Raw genomic sequence first — 23,950 nt, 5'->3', positions numbered from 1 at the left:
GATCATGTTTGAGACATCAGCGACGGGCTCTGGTTGGACTGAAGCTTGTATTGATATCTCTAATATCAGAAGTGCAAATATGATAAATATGGACTTTAGTGAAACAGGTAATTCAGTGGAACAGCACATAATTGAGCCGCGTCACGACAAAACCAACATAGTGCGTTTGCGACCAGCATGTGCATCCGCGCAGTCTGGTCAGGATCCATGCTGTTCGCTATCAGTTTCTATACTTGTAATAGAGTTGGTAAGCGAGCGGCATGGATCCTGAAAAGACTGCGCGGATGCGCAGGCTGGTCTGGATCCATGCTGGTCTTAGACACATTATCTTGGTTTTGTCATGGCGCGACTCATATTATATTGAATCTATTACCCGCCTTACGACTTATTCTTGTATCTCATGTTAAGTACATTTAATAATTTATAATTGATTTTGATAAATTTAAGGTATGCTTTAAAATATATATTCATTTATTGTTCTCAAATCGTGTACATATTTTGCAGGGTATTTAGAACGGAAGACGGCATCCTTGGCAATAGACGACCTAAGCTTGTCATCTGAGCCTTGTGCATGTAAGTAAACAACTGCTAACTTCTAACATATAATAAATGTAAGATTTCTTGATGAAAATAAATTCAACATAATTTTGTTTCATTTTCCTTTAAGAGAATAAATTGCCTTACTTATTAAGTATTTTGCGTACATGCATTGTATCTTATTCCAAAAGTCATTGAGTAAATGACTTAGTTCATTTGTCAGTTTATTTTTAAGGTAATTGTTATTGGCCGAACATATTAGTCTGTTAATCTAATTTATAGAAAGTAAGTCTTCGGAAAAATGGAATTGATTTACAGAATGGATGCACGTGATTTTATTTTGATTCAACTTATTTTAGATTACATGAACTGTGATTTTGAAAGTGATTGCAGCATGAACTATAACTCGATCATATCTGATGATGAAAAAGAATATTCCTGGATATTAGAGAAAGCAGCAGACGACGTAAATGACGGAAGTTATATGCCAAGTTCTGATGCGACATACAGAACTATAAATACAGGTACAAATGTAAAAGTTGCATTTAACATGTGTTATTTTGTCAATGAATTAATAGCTATATAATATTAAATATGAAATACTATTCTTAGTGTTGTATCTCCCAGTTTTAGACACATCTTATTAAGTTTCATTTAATAAAGGCTATTGTTGAAGATTTATGTCATATTCAGAGTGTTTTGTATTTCTAATACTTTTCAAGCATTCCCTGACTCTGCAATATTTGCTTTAGTTGTACGATATATCAAGCTTACCACCGCAATTTTAACACGAATTACCTTATTGCTATTGTTTCGTAATAATGATGTACAATACTGCAGTGTTTATTAGTTATACCTTACTATTTTCTTGTTTTCTTCTTATGAATTGTCATAATAGAAAAAACACGTAAAGGCATGGATAGAGGTTGTTAATGTTTTTTAGTTTACTACATAGGTTCATATATGAGAGCTGACTTTTCCGGTGCCGAGGAAGGTGCTTTAGCTGTGCTGAAGTCACGTGCTATTGATGAAACAGATTCTATCAAATGCATCAACTTTCAATATTACATACATGGGAATAAAAACCCTGGATCATTAAAGGTAAATTTTGTATTCCTGCTCTTAAGGAACTCAACTGAGGTCCTAAGGCCTATAATATAAAATCTGAAAATCTAACAAATATCATGAGAAGCTCTTAAAATGGAAAAAAATCTGCACAAATAATTAAAGAGAAATATTCTCAGAATTGAATCGATTAGAATTCGATTTTCAAGCTGGAATTTAGTGAATAGCGTTTGCAAATTATAATTTGCTCACTAGTAATTGGTCTAGACCTACAACAATTCTTTTACATATCTTAGAAAAAAATCAGTCCCGTCATGACAAAAACCTTAGTGGAATCCATTTATACTTCTTCTTCATACTAAGCCCATCAAGTTTCACAAATTTTATATTGCGATTGCCTTTGCCTTGTTGATTTTCGTTCTCGTTATGCCCCCACAATGTGGGAGCATATAGCGTTGCACTTGTCCGTCCGTCCGTCAGTCCGTCCGTACGTCCCGAAATCTTATGAACGCAACTCCTCTTAAACCGGATGGCAGATTTTGCTTAAACTTACAGGGATGAACAACCTTAATGTGTAGATGGTAGTAAAGGAAGGAATTTTTACTGCGACCAAATTTAACAGAATTATGGCCCTTTGTTGATTTTTTTCACTAGATACTATGTAGAAATTTTGTGAACGCAACTCCTCTTAAACCGGATGGCAGATTTTGCTTAAACTTACAGGGATGAACAACCATAATGTGTAGATGGTAGTAAAGGAAGGAATTTTTGCTGCGACTAAATTTAACAGAATTATGGCCCTTTGTTGATTTTTTCACTAGATACTATGTAGAAATTTTGTGAACGCAACTCCTCTTAAACCGGATGGCAGATTTTGCTTAAACTTACAGGGATGAACAACCATAATGTGTAGATGGTAGTAAAGGAAGGAATTTTTGCTGCGGCTAAATTTAACAGAATTATGGCCCTTTGTTGATTTTTTCACTATATACTATGTAGAAATTTTGTGAACGCAACTCCTCTTAAACCGGATGGCAGATTTTGCTTAAACTTACAGGGATGAACAACCTTAATGTGTAGATGGTAGTAAAGGAAGGAATTTTTGCTGCGACCAAATTTTACAAAATTATGGCCCTTTGTTGATTTTTTCACTATATACTATGTAGAAATTTTGTGAATACAACTCCTCTTAAACCGGATGGCAGATTTTGCTTAAACGTCCAGGGATGAACAACCTTAATGTGTAGATGGCAGTAAAGGAAGGAATTTTTGCTGCAACCAAATTTAACAGAATAATGGCCCTTTGATGATTTTTTCATTATATACTATGTAGAAATTTTGTGAACGCAACTCCTCTTAAACCGGATGGCAGATTTTGCTTAAACTTCCAGGGATGAACAACCTTAATGTGTAGATGGTAGTAAAGGAAGGGATTTTTGCTGCGACCAAATTTAACAGAATTATGGCCCTTTGTTGAGTTTTAGTTTTCAACTTGTGGCACATGTAGTCCAAAAAATATTTGACCTAGAGTCATAAGATTGACAGAACAGTGGCGTGTGGGGGCATCCGTGTCCTATGGACACATTTCTAGTATTTTATGTATATGTATAGCCCTTATCATAGTTGATAAACATTCATACATTTTGATTCTAGAATTGTATGTTAGGTATTTTTTGACAGATTTTACTTTAATTTAAGGTTACTGTCAATATGGGAGTAAGCGGATCTGAAGGTTTTGAAGTGCCAGATGACAAATTCGAAGACAAATGGCACATGTACAAAGTGTCCATTGCACATAATGTACGCTATTTAGAGTTTGAAGCAGTGAAAGGGATTGGCGAAGGAACTATTGCCATTGATGACATCAACTTTACGACATGTAATGGTATGTTCTGTTTTACATAAATATCTGTTTTGTTAAATGAACAATTTTAATACCTTCTTCATCCATGTAGATTGATCATAGATATAAACAGAAAATGACTTTCTTCATCAATCGTTATTGTTTTGTTTATCCACCGTGTTTAATTTGTTGTTAAATATTGCTCTTAGGTTTCCGATGTTTCGAAGCTGATTTGTTATGTCATTTCCAAATGAATAAATACTGCAAATATGAAAATACATAAAATGAAAAAGTTATGTAAACTTATGAAGCAGAACGTTTGTTTTAAGGTTTAGATGGGCTAGACGAGTTGGAATACTGTACGTTTGAAGATTTGGAGCAATGTGGAATCGATGATTTCAGTGACGGTTGGAGGAAAGGAATAGCAAAAGATTTACCGCAGTATATAAAGTTTGATGCTGATTTGACCTCAGATGGTAAAATTTGAACATTTTGAAATATCTTTTGTTTCATATTCTGAACTGTTTCCTTATTATTGTATTTTATTTCGTATCTGTCAGTAAGTTACTAAGATTCTTGTAAAATATATCTTTTTATATCCGAAACTTTTATTTTCGGAATGAAAATTGCATTTCTGAACATGTCTAAATATGTAATTATGAAATTATAAAAAATATATACATTAATTTCGGTTTTAGCGAACACAACTTGCTTTCATTCTCACAATTGATCTTTTCCAGGATATGTCTATTACATTACTCCTGCCATGATACCAGACCAAAACGAGGCTCTTGTTCGTTTTGAGGTGAAGACGAATAAAACTGCCTTCCAGTTTTCTTATATATTTACTGGCGAATCCGCGGCAAAATTCTTTACTGAAATAAACGACCAAAGAAAATACATCGATGTTCAGATTGCAGACGCTTGGATTGTATCAGAATGTATTTCTGTTCCAAATGAATATGACGGAGATATAATCATCGGACTTGAGAGTGAAGACATTGGTGTTAGTTTCCTAGCCATTGACAATGTAAGGCTGCTTCATACAGAAAATTGTGAAGGTCAGTGTCACGTGATTAGTCAAAGTATTATTTAAGCATTAAACATTTCTTATAATTTAATTTGTTTTTTTTTAAATGAAATGCTTTGAGCAGAGTCAGTCTCTTTCCACAACCTTGCTCTATTTTATACATTATCACATTGTAAAGGAATTTCATTGTATACTTTTCCTGGTCACCTTTAAGCTTATTGGTTTGACCGTTTTTCATTTACTTTATACCTAGAATACATACATGTAGACATATTTTGCTGCATTTACTGCGTGTATCACAATCACGATACCGACAGAAAAGCAAACCATATTATATACAAGTGTGAGGCCTGATGACTTTGCTGACATTATATCATTACGTAATAGTTTATTTTTATACTCTAAATCTGAGGAATAATAAAAGGGGTCCTTTAGAGGGATCTTGATATATTGTGTTTGGCTCTAAACGGATGAAACAATGGATTCTTTCCAAGTAAAATCATCCCGAAACAAAGTACAATTGCCATATCAAGATATCCCTATAATAACTCTTTAAATTAATAACCTCTTAATTGACTTATGATTTATGTTTTACAATTAAATTTATATTCATAATTATTAGGAAAATATTTCACCTAATGTCTCTCGTACAATTTCACTTTCAGAATCATCTCTTACTTGCAATTTTGCACTTGAAAAGGAATGTAATTTCAAATCAGATAAGAGTTCTTGGACATTTTCGGATAAGTTCGTGGCTACTAGATCCGGAGTTTTGCATGCACCTATTGTGGTTTCAGAAAATGGCACGCAACATTGTTTCGCGTTCATTTACAAACTTGTAGCAGTTGATTCAATTGATACGCCACCGAATTTATATTTGTACAAAGATACTGTAGAATTATGGAAGAGTCAAGGTCATGTTGGATTGCCGACCAAAACTTCAGGACAAGTGACAGTAGACGGGGGTGTTTTAAGGCTACAATTTGCAAGCAAGGGTTCAGGATTGTTCGAAATATACGAAACAAAATTGACCTCGGGTGGTTGTGTAAATATAGCCGGTGAGAATACATTTCAAAAGTAAATTGTTTCATATTTTAACACTGTAGTTTGTATATAGCACTGGCATATCTCAATCTTGAAATGATATGTTTGCTAACAAATACAGGTCTAAGATAAATATTTCCCGTAACATCAAACAACGAAAATTCTGGAAAAGTATTTGCAATTAGATGATATTATATTACTCTTTGCTTTTAAATGTACAAATAGGTTAAATATTAGATGCAGTCATATACAAAAAAAAATTCTTATTATTTGACAGACTGCTCTGAGTTCCTATGCAGTGATAAATGTCTTCCAAACGACAGAAAATGTGATAGAACAGTAGATTGTGTATCCGGAGAGGACGAAAATGAAGATTCGTGTGGTAAGTAAAGTATTATGTACTCCAGGACAAAGTAAATATGATGTACAGTAGTGATGAATATCCGATTAAGATCTTATGATACCTCAAAGGTGACACATTATAAACTTGAAGTGAAATGTTTGACGCCGCCAATGGCAAGATAGATTTTATCATTGGCATTGTATTAATGTATTTATGTTTAGTAACAGGATACACAATAAAAATAAAAGCCATTGATTATTAATCCTAAAATTCATAGTAATGTCTTTTTTCAGGATTCAAATTCGATGTAGATTTTTCGGAAGTTACAACTTTATCTTCAACTGGATTTGAAACTCCTCTTACGTCAAACAATGCATGGAAGTTGTTGTCCAATTCAACCATTGTTGTTGATGAGTTTGAAATAAGCATTTCTGAGCGTAAGTTAATTAATGAGTCAAACTTTTATATCTCGATCTTGCTGACTTTGACATTTGTTTTCATTAATAATGTTATGAAAAATTGTCAGAAGTTATTTATACTGGTGTTACAAATCTTTATGACTTTAAATTATATTGATTTTGTAACCTTTCAGTTTGTATTGTCAAAATCTTCATTTAGGTAATCTGTAAAAGTAGTCAGTGACTTCCTTTATTCGCTTATCGTAACTTTTCATTTCATTTCAACCCAAAGAAATAATGATTGCTTTTGTAAGTTGAATGGGTATTTCAAAGTGTTATTAGTAAAAAAACAACTTTTTTATTACATTAATTTTCGGCAGGTAATATTGTTAGGTAAAAACGGTTATATGGTTTTACAATGAGCTTTCAGGCGACTGTTATAATTGCAAACAACCGGTTAATCATGGTTATATAACCTGTCAAACATCTTTATAACGAATTTGATAAATCAGCACAATGGCCACATTTAAGGTAAAATGAAAATTACTTCATAAGTGTACAAGTATTTATAAATAAAGATTACATCAACGCTAAGTTTATCCAATGAAAATCTACCTTTCAAACGTGCAGTATTAAAAGTAATGATATAAAATTACTTCATAAGTGTACAAGTATTTATAAATAAAGATTACATCAACGCTAAGTTTATCCAATGAAAATCTACCTTTCAAACGTGCAGTATTAAAAGTAATGATATAAAATTAATCCATACATGTACAAGTTTTTATGAATAAAAATTATATCAACGCATATATTATCCAATGAAAGACTAGCTTACAAACGTGCAATATAAAAAGTAATGATATAAGTAAGTAATAATTTGTACTTATTAAAAACATTTTTTTTAACATAAATAAATAAATCATTTGCAGAAATACTTGTGACATATTTTACAAAAGTTAATCCAAAGCCAAGTATTCTAGAATCATTTGAATATCACCTGGATGAGGAGTCGTGCATACAGATAAATTACTTAAGTGACGCGGCATTTGGCAAGGTTGAACTTAACTACCAAGCAGATAACGACGAGAAACACACTGAGACTGTTTTTCAAATAGAACCGTCCACATCTACAAGACATATTTCTGTAAGTAAAAGACAATATATCTTGAGCAAAAGTATTAGTTATACATAGGTTCCATTTAATCATAACAATTATTTTCGATTTACCACGAATATATATAGATCTCGTATCAATGTTATCTCGATCTTCGTAGTTTAGTTTAAACGAGATAACAAAATATATGTTCTTCCTTCCGTGTTTCTATTTGGTTCTATGGTTAAATTCAACACAGGGTGATGAATAATTCAAGAAAATTAAGGTGCTGGTGTTTTATGTTAGAATATGATGTCAACTTATACACTTTATTTTCATTTTAATATCACATGAGAGTAAAACTGAATACATACAAATATTTATCTAATTAACATTTGCAGGTGCCTGTCCAAAGTGGTAATGTAAGAGTCCTATTGTCAGTATATATGCTAAAGTTACATCCCATCTACAGTGGTCATATTCAGTCGTCCGCTGTATTTGCAATCAAACAAATCATAATGCATGCTGGGAAATCATGTCAAGAACTTTTTGTAGGCAAGTTTCAGTTTCACATCTTTGCTGTTTTTGCTGTGTTTTTTTTTAAACATAATCAAGTTAATGTTGATCTTCTTTGCAATCATACTATAGATTTAATTTGTTTTTAAGCCCGTAAATCTTTAATTTGAGAATATGTTATGTACAGTATAAAAAAGACAAATACCATCTTGTTCTGTACATGAACGCAGAAGAGATATTCTGAATAAATATACAAGATGCAATGAAAATGTTGAATTTTTTCAAACACGCAAAGATGTAAATGTTGCATGTTTGGCTTATGATCAGCACGCAGCCCCTGCCGCCGATATGAGCCGCATTTAAATTTTAACAAGATTTATAAATTGTGTTTATCGGAAAAGGAAAAAATTGTCTTACCTGACAAGACGTATACTTTTATGAAACACTAGAGGTAATGCACGTTTCATCGTGCATGAACATTTGCAGAAACACTCAGAATTATTTAATTCGTGCGTTACGATTTAATATTAATAAATACACATTGACAAACTGTACTACTTACTTTTAGACTGCCCAGATGACATTCCAAACATGTGCTCTGACAAGCGTTCATGTTACACTGATGAGAAGAAATGTGATTTGATGCCAAGTTGTTATGATAATTCAGACGAAGTTGATAATTGTGGTAAGTAGAAATCTACTTATAATGTAATTATATTTTTATTATATTATTTATAAAAGCATAGCCGTTAAAGGAGAAGGAAACATACGTGAATATATTTTATTTTAAGTGCATGATGACAGCAAAAATATGAGATAAAAACCAATATATATGTTCATATAGCAAAAATTAACATGACAGTACATAAAGAGATAAAAAATGACAAATCACTTCTTAAAATTCGGAATAAAATCTTATTATATTTCCGTATCTTTTTTACCGGTTGAATATCATTAAACATATACATATGACATACGTATAAATTTATGAAAGAAATGGCATAATCATCAACAACATTAAGCTTAATTTTAAACGAGTGGACAAACTAATACCAGTGCCTTGTGAATTATTTGTGAAGTATTTGTGTATACATGTACATCACGCACCTTTTAAAAGAACATTGTATTCCTTGTTTAATGGAAAAACACAATAGGTACAAATGTTATTAAGTACTACTAAAATAATAAAGTCACAGCAATAACACGTATAATATCATTTTTTATTTTTCCAACGTTTCGGCAAATGTATGCCTTTTTCAAGGTAAATAAATAATAATAATATCAACGGACGTGACGTCGTAATTTTACAATTAACGTCACGCCCACTTTAGCGGAAAAACGAACAAATACGAACAATTCCAATTCATGATAAAAGAGATAAGTGCACCAAACAAAGCATCAAAATATAAAAACGACACAATAGATATCGGATTAATAAATACGAATATTTCCTATAGGGTTTAATTATAAAAAATGATAATAGGAAAAAACGAATATCTATGTGGCGTAATTCTAGCATTTGTAGCGTGGATTGATATTTTATGAATTATTTAATTGAGTATAACAACTTTGTGTTCATTCCTTCTGGAAAATGAGTTTTTTAGCTTATGAATCCAAAATGTTTCTTTGCACAAAACGATCTAAAGTATTGTAAACAACATCTATGGGCATAAATGAAAAGTCGGTAAAATTATGATCGTCCTTATTAAAATGATTTGCAACATTAGTGGAGAATGCAGGATCTACAAAATTGCATATATCAAATTTATGGCTATTCATTCGTTTAGACACAGGTTGTTTGGTTTGACCAACATACTGCATGCTACATTTTTTTACATGTTATCAAATATATACAATTCTTGGTTTGACAGTTAGTATGTTGACGTAAGTCAAATATCTCTCCTGTATTTGAACTGTAAAATGACGTACCACTATTAATACGAACACAATGAGAACAGCGTTTTTCTACAACAACCTCCAGAATGTGATGTAAAGTCACTGTCAGTATCAAATCTAGATCTAACTAAAAAGTCTTGTAAGTTTCTTGGACGTTTATAGGCAATTATGGGTGTGTAGTTATTGTGAATATTTTTAACACCTTCGTTTTTTGACAGATTTAGTAGGTCCCAATATTTATGAATAGTATTTCCAATATTAGGTAAGGACGGATTATATGTCACAATAAATGAGAAGAACGTTTTTTCTTTTCTTTATCTTGTGGCCGTAAGGCATCCTCTTGTGTGACATCTGTGACACGTGAAGAAACGCTGAATCTATAACCCGTCTCAGGGAAATTTCTACTTATGAAGAATTCTCGTAGTTTGCTCAGTGAAGTAGAGAACACGTCGTCGTCGGATATAATTCTCCTGTAACGCTTAGCCTGACTGTGGGGTATTCCGTCTTTACACCGTTTTGGATGACAGGATGTATAATCAAGATATTGGTGGTTGTTAGTTTCCTTTACATAAAACATTAGTTTGAAGTTCGTACGATTTTCCTTTTGATACTTGAACATCAAGAAACGAAACAGATTGTTGAGATATGGTGTGGGTGAATTTAATGCTTGGGTGAACATTGTTGATTTTGTCAATAAATGTGTTAAGTTCTTCAAGAGAATGATCCCAAAGCATAAAAATATCGTCTAGAAAACGAAGCCACAATGACGGTTTAAGCTGACTATCTTTCAAAAACTCCTCTTCGAATTTCCCCATAAAAAGTGCTGCGTACGCGGGGGCGACTGGGCTTCCCATAGCGGTACCCCATTTTCTGAAGAAAATAGTCGTCCCCGAACTTGAAGTAGTTATTTTCAAGAATAAGTTTCAAAAGTTTAACAATTTCATCTGACGAAAGTCTGCTGTTATTATTTCCTTGTCTTAAATAATACAAACACGCATCAGTTCCATCCGTATGTGGTATATTAGTATAAAGTGAAGAGACATCTAGTGTTACCAAATATGTGTTTTTGCTTTGTAGTTTAATATTACGTAATTTGTTGATGAAATCTGTGGTGTCTTTTACATATGATGGCAATCTAAGCATATGTGGTTTAAGTATAAAGTCGAGATACTTTGAAATATTTTCTGTCGGTGAGTTACATCTCCACTAATGTTGCAAATCATTTTAATAAGGACGATCATAATTTTACCGACTTTTCATTTATGCCCATAGATGTTGTTTACAATACTTTAGATCGTTTGTGCAAAGAAACATCTGGATTCATAAGCTAAAAACTCATTTTCCAGAAGGAATGAACACAAAGTTGTTATACTCAATTAAATAATTCCTAAAATATCAATCCACGCTACAAATGCTAGAATTACGCCACATAGATATTCGTTTTTTCCTATTAAGTACTACTAGCATATGATCTTGACTCGTTACGGATTATAGATTTTATAAGTACAAAGAGATAATTATGGTTAGTAATTTGATGAATTTTGTGCACTGTAATATGTTATTTAAGGTTATGGAATAGTGTGTGATTTTGAGCACTATTATATGTTTTTTCAGGTTATGGAATAGTGTGTGATTTTGAGCATAAGAACCTTTGCGGGTATACAAATAATACTGTTGCTAGGACGTACTGGGATGACCGTGACGTCATAGAAATGAAACAGAGCCTGTGGGAGCGTACTGCAAGTATGACAATTACCAGACCACCCACTGACCATACCTATCAAGTTTCTGGTAAAGGTAAGAATAAAACATTGATATTGTAACTGAAAAGTAATATGAGATTAACAAAAAAAAATAGAAAAGAACAAAAGAAAAAATAAAGCAAACAACAAAACGAAAAAACAACACCCCCATCAAACACAACAACAACAACAACGACCCCAAACAAACAGAAAAGATCGCAGATTTGGTAATAGAGATAATACCTTATAATAGTATATTGTATATTTACCTAATAATAGTATATTTATTACATACCGTTCTGCGTTTCCGACTCATTAAAAAGGTACGTACGCAAATGAGCGTGATAACGTGATTGAATAATGTGTATACGTTAAAAGTAAATAAAATTGATAAAAATATAAATTCACTGGAAACATCAATATAATTCATTGCATAATTTAATTTGATTCCATAAAGGTCATTTTATGACGTCAAAGAACCATGAAGGACTATTGGACGAGATACGTTACGTTGATGTTGAGACAATGACGTCACCATTCCAGACGTTCATTGAGGATGGTTGTGTTACATTCTGGTACTATTTAAACAGTACATCTCATCAACCAAAGTCCACATCAGCTCAGATATTTGTGTATTTACAATATAAGGACACTACAGAAAAACAATTGTTGTGGTAATTTACATCAAAACTATACCATCTATAGTTATTAATTTTTTTAACGATTTGAAAGAAAAATAAAACAAAAAGGTTTTATCAACATTTAATGTGGTCTGAATACGGAATTTATTTAATCATTTAAAAATGATACTATCACTGATGCTAACACAAAGCCTTTAAGCAGTTCTCTTTTGTATTTCGGCATTTAACATTTCATAATTCACTTTGAAATAAAGAAGATCAATAATTCCTGACTTATGTTGATTAATTGTAAACAAATATAATTACATTTCACTGCTCATCTTATTAGGTTCGATCATATCAATCGACCATTTCCGACATGGAGTCAAGGTGGTATATCTGTGGAGGGCAACCGTTCAGCCAGGCTGATTGTAACAGCAAAAACGTCGATACCGTATGACGCATACACCGGCGTTGTTTCTTTTGATGATGTTGAATTTATATCAGGAGACTGTCTTATTCCAAAGCTTGGTAATTTTACATATCATATTGAGACTAATTCGATAGAGAGATATAATCTATTAGATATTATGAGAACATTTCCGCAGTGGTTGGTATGCATTTTCAGTGTATTAGATTTTTTTTAACGTCGGTTCATTAATATGATGTATCTTGATAAATGAAGTTGGTTGACGAATCTTTTTATCATATTATGATGTGATATATTTTAAAGATTTTTATCATATAGTAATATTACTTATTATAAAGTTTTTGTAAAAAGCAATTTATGTAAAAGAATGTAACTGTACATTTATAAACTTTTGATAGTTATTTACATTATATCTGTTTATTTTGATAATTTAAATGTTTACATCAATTTAAAATGTTTGATATATTGATGTATTTATTTTTTAAAAATAATGATATGTTTATTTGAATTTAATTCATTATTCAATAGGTTTAACTTAAACAAATTTGATTAATTGATAATGAGACATTCACACCATATTAGTTTTATATAAACTAAAAAACTAGTAGTTATATAAATATGATACATATTTATATAGATGAAACAGTTAAAATAAATTTAATTTATTGATAAATATACATTGACATAATATTTTTCCACGTTCACTAATAAATTAACATTGACATTAATTTTAAAGATGTATATATTTCCACCAGACTGTGACGAAGATATGTTCAAATGCTATGAGGACAAAGTTTGTATACCTAGAAGTATGGTTTGTGACGGTGGTCCTGATTGTTTAGATGCTAGTGATGAACTTCATTGTGGTAACTTAATGAATTTTTTATTATTATATCTATAATAAACATTGTTCGTATGTCATTTCTTTCATGACATACATGTGATGTTGTTAGTGAACATATGCAGTTTTACTACGACTGCTAATTTCCTGAACAAATCTCATCAATATGTAAGTGTTATTGTCATGGGCTGGTACTGTTCACTTTTAAGAAAAGACTATGTGTAAACGCGGAATAGCTTGATCGGTATAACCACGGAACGGTACTCCGAGGGTCCCCGATTCAATTCAAGTTCATATTTTACTCACCCTGTTACATTTGGCGCCCAACGTGGGGTCTTGGCTGCATATAGCTCAGTGTTTAATTAACATTGCTCTTTTAGAAAATTGAGATTGAATTTTGATAAAGCGGCGGGGGGAGTATGTCACGGTTCAGAGTATGTCACGGTTCAGAACTGTTCATTTTAGGTGAGGTGTGTAAGAACCGAATTGCTCAGTCGGTAGAGCCCCGAATGGTATTCCTTTGGTCCCAGTTTCGAGTGACGGTCAGGCTGCATATTTTATCTCTCCCTGCGACAAAACTATTTTTAGTTCTAAAATAAGTTCGTTAAACTAGTCTTCAATTGAATACATTTGTTTAAATCAATTCTACATTTGTCATGTATCGAAAAATTATCACCAATGATTAAAATGTTTTAAATTCAAATTCTATAGGATATCCACATTCTTTCTAGATCGACCAGACGGTGCAGTGCAGCTAGTTGGCGGGGACGGCACGTACGGAAAACTTGCATATTTCTACAATGGTGTATGGCGCCCTGTGTGTTACCCTACCACCGACTATGAACAATCTTTGTTTAAGTTACATACAGCACACTATGTTTGTAAACAACTACACTTCAGGTATGATTTAATGCATGAAATATGTTGCACATGTTTTAAAAATACACGGATCATTAACTTAACTTATATTTTGAGCATACCAAGACCGTGTAGTATAGGTATTCCTGCAATCGTGAGACAAATAACATGTTACAAGGAAGGAATTGATAGTTACTACTACAAAAGTGGCGATGTTCCAAATATCTAATAAACATACGTGTATTTCTGTTTTGAACTTATGAATGGCCGACGATTTATAGCCAACAAAACTAAATGTCTTGGATACGATATTTAAGATGTTCTGTATTGTCGCATACATTTCAAGAGTAATGTGTGTATGTTTAACATTTACTGTAATATTTTATGATAATTAGTTATTTATCCTTATATTTTAATTTAATTACATATATCTTAGGGGGAACTCGGATGCCTTTAGTTACCGACTATGGGAACAACATAGTCCGACACAGATACAACTTTCGTGTGAGGAAGATGGTTCGTGTTCTGCACGTGCAACTGTCAATGAATGCAACATGTATGCCTATATAAGATGTTCAGACGATGGTTAGTCATTTTCTTTTCTTTAAACTTAAAACAAATTAAGTAAGGAAAGGAAACAATATCAAATTTTAAGTGAAGCTAACAGTAAATGTGCTGATAGCTCTTTAATTCTAATATTGATGAAAGCTACCTGGAATTTGTTAATGAAAACTTAGTAAGAAATGAAGTTGAAAGTTATTGCAGAAATGTTATCATTTCCTTTATTATATGTCTTTTTTTAATCCAATATGTTCGCACGCCCTTTAGCCAATAACGAAAGCTGACATATATTAGGTCCTGAGGGTCCTAGAAGAGCCCGTTATTTACGTTTCAGTTCACGAATACATGTCTTATGATATTTGTTTTTCGGCTTTATTTAGATTATTGCGGGAAAAAAATGTGTAAATACGGGAACAAAATGTAAATCTGCATAAACTGAAATTGTGTAAATAATGATACTCAGTCTTACAAAAATCAAACTGTCTTGCACTTATTATAATTTATAATGATAAATGTTTATTATTGTAGTTTGTTTCTCCGGTGAAAGATTATGTCCAGGGACACGTGCTAAATGTGTTCCTGAGTCGTTCTTTTGTGATGGTCAGCAGGACTGCCCAGAAAACATGGACGAGAAACAGTGTTGTAAGTTTGCATTACTTTTACAAAGCTTTTTTATGAGATTTCGAAAATTATCAATACGATGTAGGTCACATAGCACTGTTTTAAACTGAGTAAAACACAGAATTAAGGTTACAGTTCTATAATTTATTGCGAGGCAAGAATTATCGCACTTGAAAATATTAAAAGATTCACACTTCACTGAAATCAAAGAAGGGTCCTCTGTAATCACTTAATAACGATGATAATTACTTTAATTCTTATTACACACACCTTTGCAGTATGCTTTGAAGGTGAAGATAAGTGCTTACATATACCCGATGAGTGTAAAGATCGACAATGTGGTAAGATAAATATGTTGTAAACGTACTATAATTACCATTTCATTTTCACAAATAAAGAAATTAATTTAAGATTAAAAGGAATGAAATGAAACATAAAACAATAAGACTTTAATAAAACATATGGTAACAAATCATTGAAGTGTTGTTTGAAGGTTTGATTCAAGCACGGAAGTGTTGAAGATTTAATTCCGCTTAAGCCGGTGCTGAGGGGTGTGTGTGTGTGGGGGGGGGGGTTTGGAAGGTAATGTGAATTTACTGGATCAATTCTGAGTCTGCACTTTTCATGTAATATATTTATTTCAATTGCTTCCGAGAGATCTACGTTTTCCAAGATTTTAGTATCATTTAATTCAATAAAAATAATTATTATTATATATTTGATGAACGTTTTGTACTTCTATGATTTTGACATTAATCATTATTGATGTAACAAACCAAGTACAAGCATATGACTTTAAGGACACAGAATTGTTCATAAATTTAATTCATTTGACAGATGTCCTTAAATAAATAATTTGTTAAGTCAGGTCAATATTCAGTTTATATGTTATATTATTGATATTAAAATTATACTTTGAATAAACAAAATGAACTGATTTTGTACGTTTACATGTGCAATTATTGTATATATAGAAACATGTGAAGATAGAGAATCGTTTGAATGCCAGGATCACCAATGTATACCATTAAACAACAGATGTGACGGTGTAAAGCAATGTTATGATGGTACAGACGAATATCGTTGTGGTAAGTATCCAATTGGTAAATGCGTACATAAACCGATTCAATTCTAGCATTATTTGTTATTTGTTGATTGACAATTAAACATTTACAAATGCCAATGTCAGCTCATATCTAAGTAATGTGTCAACCGAATTAATAACATAAACATTTTTTTTTTCACTTTTGTATAAACATTGCTGACTTTAATGTTCATATTTAACAAGTCACCTTTTATACCAATATATCTATTTTCTTTGACTGGGTTTTACGTCGCACCAATACAGTAATATATTTCTATATTTCAGTTCAAATTGACAAAGACTTCAAGGTGACAGTATTCCTTAACTCGACATTAAACAGAGAAACCGTTTGTGGAGAAGATGTGGATCTTGGTGATGCTGAAAGTTTTTGCAGACTTGCAGGGCAAGGGTATTGTCGTATTTCATTATAATTTCAAAATGTATCTTTTATTTGATTTTAAAGAATATATATTTAAGTTTGATCTTTAATTTTGTATTATTCATTTTCGACTTCGCTCCCTGGAATTTACCAGTACTGTTGTCATACAAGGATAATAAACATGATCTTGAGTAAAGCTCATATCCCCAATTGCCGGGTTGAGCAACATAAACCATAAACATTTGTTTTTTTATATAATTCATTTACACCATCTCAAACATATACATGTACAGATATCAAAATCATGATTAATATATGATTCAAACATTCTTAAGTAAAGGGATACGATATACACTATATGCACTGACAAACCTTAGATATAAAGGAATAGCATGTTTGACTACTTTTAAACAATAATTAAAAAAAGTTATTTCTGGTTGTCACGATAAATTAGCCTAAAACGTTTTTAAATTGCAGATATGTTTCTGAAATAAGTATTAGCACAAATCAAATAGAGAAGGGTGTCACTGCGAAAGGTTTCAGTGAGAAATTGTATGTACTTACCATATATTATTTTGAAATTTATATCTATGTACTTCTGTTATGTCATGAATTGCTTGAAATATTTTAGAAGAATAATTAATAGTTACGTTAGTATGTAAGTTTGATGTACGAAAACAGCTACCAAATAGTGCTTAACTTGTATGCTATGTTAGTCGTGTTTTGTACCTAATTTGTTTGCTATGTCTGTCGGGTTTTTGTACCTAATTTATATGCTATGTTAGTCGTTTTTTAACTTAATTTGTAGGCTATGTTATTTGGGTTTTTTGTACTTTATTTATGTGCTATGTTTGCTATGTTAGTCGGATGTTTGAATAAGTAAAAAGGCACTGAATGATATCTTGCATTTAACAAAGGCTAAATAAATCTGAGTCTGAAACCTTTTCAATTCTGATTTTTTTTTTCAATTCCGATTTTTTTTTAATTGAGTGTTCGATTTTATAATCCCAAGTCTAGAACTACTCTAAAAATATTATATTTATTGCTTGATATAATGTTTTAACCAATCATACTATTCATCATCACTTATGTTAGTAAAACACAATTTTTTCTTCTTCAGAAATTGCTATCCTCTTAACTTGCGGTGTCATCTTCCAGGTATGCAAAGTATCAATATAATGCTAGAGTCGAACTGCTGAAAGGTCAAAACTACCTGTTCGTTTTATGCAGATTATTAGATGTCTTTAAAAAAATGTTACATATAGCAATTTTCTATTTTGTGTATGCACTGAGTGCTGTATAACTTGATGTGCGGCGGCCATAAAAAGTCACTCTGTTTTATAATAGTTCATTCCATTTATCAACCTCTTAATCTATCAAACTAGTAAACTAGTAAACTATCAAACTGGTTGATTTGCATTATTGTATTTACTGTCTTAGACTCAGTACATTAATACTGTATTAATAGATGTTTCTTGCTCGATATACTGATAGACAAATTACTTTGATTTGTGGGCATAAACCCTTTATTAATAAGTCAAAAAGAAGTTCTTTTGTAATACAGAATGTGGAACAACGGTTATACAGGACAACATGATACAGCCCCATATAATCAATGGTCGTGACTCAACAGTAGAAGAATGGCCGTGGTTTGGTGTACTATTGATGGAGGAATTCTTTCTATGTGGCGTGTCACTTATACATCCATCGTGGGCTCTGACGGTGTCACACTGCATACATGAGTAGGGCAATTTTATTGTGATATTACACAGGAAAGATGCATATATTAATTATATATTGCTTTATTTCTAAGGATAATGATATGCTCTGTTTATGTCTGAAAAGTTGCATAGCATGTGTGCTTTTTGGTTTGTGACTGATTATTGTTAATTACATAAATGTGTACGTTATATTGTCAAAGTGAAAAGAGTACCACTTATTTATGTATGATCTTATCTTAATGTCTAAGGACTTTTACATGATTATTTGAAAGAATTTATCCCAGATATTATAACATACTCTTGCTATCGTTTGGATTGTATAATGCCCACATATCCTAACATATCCTTGCTATTTTTGGGATTGTATACTTTCATTTAAGATTTAAAGGCAAGAAGTTCAGAGTAGCTTTTGGAATGAGCAAGTTTGGGTCTGGGGGAGAATTTTATCAAGAAATAAATGTTGTTAGAACTTATGGTAAGTCTTATTTAATCATACGTTTCCATTACAGAGCAGTGTGGTTCATTTATATCATTTTAAATGATACTAATATGAAAATTAATTTTAAAAACTTTAAGATTTACCTAAGTAAGTTTATCGTAATTGTGTTTTTAGATCTATTTCTTACTCTATTTTTATTATCAGTTTCAAGAATTGCATTGTTTAATATATTGTTTTATTTTGATAATTAGACTGAGCTTTTACATCACAGAAATTGACATATGTGTGTAACCAATTGCTTTTATTTCACAGTTTCAACGCACGGTAGGTTCTATATGTCAGATGTATAAAATTATAAACGGAAACTGAATAAATTGTGTAAATACGTAGTTATATATACTTACATATATTGTTATAATCTTATTTTATCTTTTAAAAATGAGGCTGAAATAGTATAATTGTTATTGTAGTTCTAGAAACTGTTTATATAATATTAATTGTGAACGAGAATGAACTATGCTTTACATGACTGTATCATATAATAATCTGGAATTATTTTCTCTATTTTATTTTTGTTTCATTATTGAATATGAAAATGTAATAAATGCGAAAAATAAAGGGACTCCACTGAGTCTTTTTTGACATGAAGGGACTGAAAATAAATTTAAGTCATTAATGTTCCATCTGATATAGGATAAGACCAACAACAATTTCAGATTATTTTCTCACTCCACTTTTTCCCAGATTGATAATTCTTTATTAAGAAATATCATCAACAACTAATGCTTTCCACACAAATCCGGCTGATAATTACAATTTTCAATGTATTTCTTATATCAATTTCTAATTATAATGTTTAATTATCCTTTGCATATCTTTTAGTTTTAGTGCCCCGTCAGATCTATGTAAGAATTTTTAGGCTTTCGAACCTCAGGGGAGTTCCTTTAAAATCTGATCGGTGTATCGATCAATCTCATTCTTGTATAAAATATTTCCTTCAGTCTATCCCAATAAACAGATGATATTGATAATGCAAAACATTTTTCTTTATTTATTTTTGTAATTTGAACTTTTGGGAGCCTTCTACTATAAAATTATATCATGGTATTAATATAATTATTATTTTCAGATTAACTCAATATCTAATTGTTAATAGAAACATGTAATGAATAAATATATATACAGTGGAACTTCTATGAGTCGAACTTCGATTAGTCGATTTTCTCGATGTGTCGAAGTAAGATAAAAGTCTGTATCACTGTATACCTCGGGTTGCTGTTAAATACTTGTGCTTTTATCTAGTATTTCATTAATCAGTTTGCAATTTAAAAACTGTTTCTTACAGGGTATGGATACATCCCCTCTGACTACCCAGCTCATGACATCACGTTACTAAAATTAGAACATCCGGTCATCGTAAACAATGTTACCCGTCCGTTGTGTTTGCCAACGATGACGTCACTTGATGAAGTCATTAGCCGTGGGCCACAAGCTGAATGCTATGTTATTGGACTAGGTTTAACGGAGCAGTATTTTAGTGGTATAAATGGTTCTACAATATTTTCATTGCTATGGTAGTGATATTTATTTATACACAACGAAGACTTTGCGGTCTATTAGAATGGGAAGCATTGGCTCATATTTCATGGGCGTTTTTATGTCGTCATTCAGTCTAATTAAAAGCAAATGCCCAACTTTGTACCCGGCATTAGTGGGTGAGATGTAGAATGTTTAATTATCTCTGACGGATACAGGCAGTCCTTTTGTGTACGTGAGTGTCTTTAATTACCTTTGCATTCTTTCCACTGTCATCTTAATAGGTGATCATATCAAAAACTTATCTACGATAATGTAGTTAATATCTTGAAAAAGGAATAATCTTAATGAAGAACACGAAATGAATATTGCAAATATAATGAAATATTCTTTATATTGTTTATGTTTAGATCCAAGCGTTGACGGAAAATCACCGGATGTTCTTCAGAAGAAAAGGGTTCACATTGTATCATACGAATACTGCAAACAAATTTGGTTGTCCGAGACCGAGGGTGATGGACCGTTCCCTACTGACGTTGTATGCATTGCCACAGAAGGTCCAAGTTCTCCAACATGCCTCGTAAGATATTATAAAGTCCAGTATAAAGTGTTTACTTAGAAACGTATGTTTCCCAATAACTTTAATTCAAAAGCAGCTTTCTAAACGAGTACACTGTTACATATATATTATAATAAGCCTTATCAACTATAGTCAACCTTACGGTTAAGCAACATCTTCTAATCCAATTTCTTTATGGTGAGAGAAACAGTGCAGACATGTCTCTGCGATAGCCCTATGTGTTCCAGTATTTTTATTGTGCTGCCCTGATTTACATGTTGCAACAACAACAACAACAACAATCACTTTTATTAGAAGCCACGTCACAATAGTAACAATATGACTGATTAACATAAAATAAAGAGTGGGTAACATGATACATAATACAAATTCTACTTTAAACTTTTTTCATCACATGGGGACAGTAATTATATTGTCAAAACTGCTGAAATGTTGTTTATGTTTCCAAATATACATTTATGATTAACTGATAAATAGTTAGTACATGTACATACATGTATGTAATACAATATATATGTTTACTTCTAGAAAAGGTGTAACAAAAGAGTAGTAGAGCATTATGATACTAAAAAAAAATAATAATAATTAACACATTTTGTTATTATTTCTTCTATAAATTGTATAGTTATTTATCAAATTATCATACATACTAATGAAAACTAATGCAAAGGAATATCAGGTGGCGTGAGAAAATACTAATACGTCACTACAGGTGCACGCTTTTCACGTACATAGACAATACTACGATATTGCAAATATTTACAACCGCTAAGAAAGGCTATAAATATTAAATCGTTCGTTACTAAGATAGTCAGGGAGCAATATATGAAAATGATGAAGAACTTGAATTCATTTGGATTTAACTTAGAAAATCGTTAGGCCTGTCTTGTTCTAGCTATTAGTCTTAAAGTGTTCAATAATAGAACGTGCTAAAAATACAATATTTTTAAGAAGATCAAAATTTTCTGTTGATAATAATTCCTTAAATTTCAACACGTTTGGTCTACTGAAAAAGTAAGTTGGGATGTATCGCTTTCTTTGCAAACAGAAAAAAGGACACACTAACATATAGTGAAATTCATCACCGACTTCATTTAACATACAAAGATTGCATTTACGCGCTTCATATGGAAGATATGAGTTGCGCCACCTTCCTATTTCAACAGGTAATTTATGATTTCCTGTTCTAAAATGGAAAAGAGTGAACCTTAGATTATTTGGTAGTATATTTAGATATGCTTCAAATGATATATCATTTTTAAATAGCCTATAGTTTATACCTTTAGATGAATTTTCAAGCTGACTGTGCCATTTTTGTACGAATTGATCAATTAATACCCTTTTTACATGCTTATAAGTATTGGTTAATAAGAGCGAGTTTTGATATGTCCAAATATATGTATGGCCCGTTTGGTTTAATATGTTTTTTATGTGGTTTAACCACTTGTAGTTAACAGTAGAGTTCAGCATATGATTATAACAGATGTGAGATATTTTCGTTGTATTACTTGATAATAGTTTACTCCAAAAATGAATCATTCTCGATTTGATTACAATTTCAAGTGGATATCGTCCAAGTTCACCATATAACATGTAAAGTGGGGTGCTCTTTTTACTTTTAGTAATTTTTCTAAGGAAATCGGTATGTATTCTTTCAATCATGTCTAGATTTTAATTGCAATTGTTAACTGTGTTTGCATGAGATTGTAATAAGAATCTTTTCGGGGCGGTAATTATATAATTAGGTCAGTTCTTGACGGTACACAATAACGCATATGTCATTAAATTTATAAATGTCTTCATGTTGACCGCCTCTTATCCTTTTCATAGTTTGATCATTACTCGTATGTTTCATTTAAGAGCAGCCTATAATTATTGCAAAAAAAATTGGCGTATCTATACTTTATTTCAGGGTGACTCAGGAAGTCCATTAATGTGTCGAACAGATACTGGAAGGTGGGAACTTATTGGTGCAGTAAGCTTCGGATACGGAAATTGCTTTCATGACGTCATACCGACAGTGATGACGTCAGTCACGAACTATAACAAATGGATAAGAGATACAACAGGCAATATATTTTTAACATCAGTTTGATAATATATGCATTTACAAGTTATGCCTAACTTTAAATCATGTCTGCTATTTTTATGTTAATTTCGAGTTTAAAATGTTCACAGCATTTATTCTAACTTTGGAACAAAACGTAAACTAACATTTCAATCAATCGTTCTGCTTTGCATTATTGTATATCAAAGGAATAATTCACAGTAATAGTCGCATCAATTTTTCTGTTTCAAAAATTCTTAAATGAATCGGGACGAAATGACTGCTTTGCAATGTATCAATATCAATGTTGTTTATGCACTATAATTGTTAATAAATATCAAGGTATTTCAAGGATATCTTTCATTCCCTCACTTTAACCCTTGAGTTGTTGGATAAAATTGCACCGAATTTCCTTTAAATGTAATTTCCGTTTTGTACTTTCTCATTTTAGGTATAAATTAAAACAAAACGTGCAACCAGACCATCAGTTTTGTTTTGAGCTTGATGACCTTTGTCAAAGATACAGAGACAGCGTTGTGATCATAATGTAATACGTGTGTGAGAAATGCATATGTTTCAACCAATTTACGATTGTTTATTGAACAATTTGAATAAAAGATGACACTGCTGTATATCTAATGTTTTTGTTCTGCTTCTTGAATATTAATGTAACCAAAAATATATCAGAGTTGTAATATTTGTAAATAAATATCTTAAAATGAT

The 23,950-nt window shown here is 31.6% G+C and overlaps 2 protein-coding genes across 2 annotated transcripts; both read left to right on the top strand.

The window, feature by feature from the left end:
• The first annotated feature begins 838 nt into the window (after positions 1-838).
• LOC132755874 (uncharacterized) lies at positions 839-17,569 on the top strand. The gene is made up of 22 exons (XM_060746807.1): positions 839-1,061; positions 1,493-1,638; positions 3,301-3,487; positions 3,775-3,921; positions 4,186-4,506; positions 5,141-5,533; positions 5,797-5,901; positions 6,156-6,299; positions 7,193-7,407; positions 7,758-7,911; positions 8,441-8,557; positions 11,383-11,565; positions 11,968-12,184; positions 12,480-12,661; positions 13,316-13,426; positions 14,133-14,301; positions 14,696-14,844; positions 15,349-15,462; positions 15,720-15,782; positions 16,416-16,529; positions 16,811-16,934; positions 17,382-17,569. The coding sequence occupies exons 1-22, from the start codon at positions 839-841 to the stop codon at positions 17,533-17,535; spliced, it is 3,732 nt and encodes a 1,243-aa protein (XP_060602790.1). The 3' UTR covers positions 17,536-17,569.
• Positions 17,570-17,961: 392 nt separating this feature from the next.
• Positions 17,962-23,839, top strand: LOC132755872 (chymotrypsin-like elastase family member 2A). The gene is made up of 7 exons (XM_060746806.1): positions 17,962-18,062; positions 18,469-18,646; positions 19,006-19,100; positions 20,410-20,604; positions 21,011-21,180; positions 23,093-23,249; positions 23,679-23,839. Exons 1-7 carry the CDS (start codon positions 17,993-17,995, stop codon positions 23,687-23,689), a joined length of 876 nt encoding a protein of 291 aa, XP_060602789.1. The 5' UTR covers positions 17,962-17,992; the 3' UTR covers positions 23,690-23,839.
• The last annotated feature ends 111 nt before the right edge of the window (positions 23,840-23,950 follow it).

This window comes from Ruditapes philippinarum, unplaced genomic scaffold, assembly GCF_026571515.1.
Source record: "Ruditapes philippinarum isolate M1 unplaced genomic scaffold, ASM2657151v2 ctg3268_1_1_1_1, whole genome shotgun sequence".
NCBI lineage: Eukaryota > Metazoa > Mollusca > Bivalvia > Venerida > Veneridae > Ruditapes > Ruditapes philippinarum.
The sequence above is the reverse complement of the archived record's forward strand: the minus strand, read 5'-3'. Positions and strand labels throughout refer to the sequence as shown.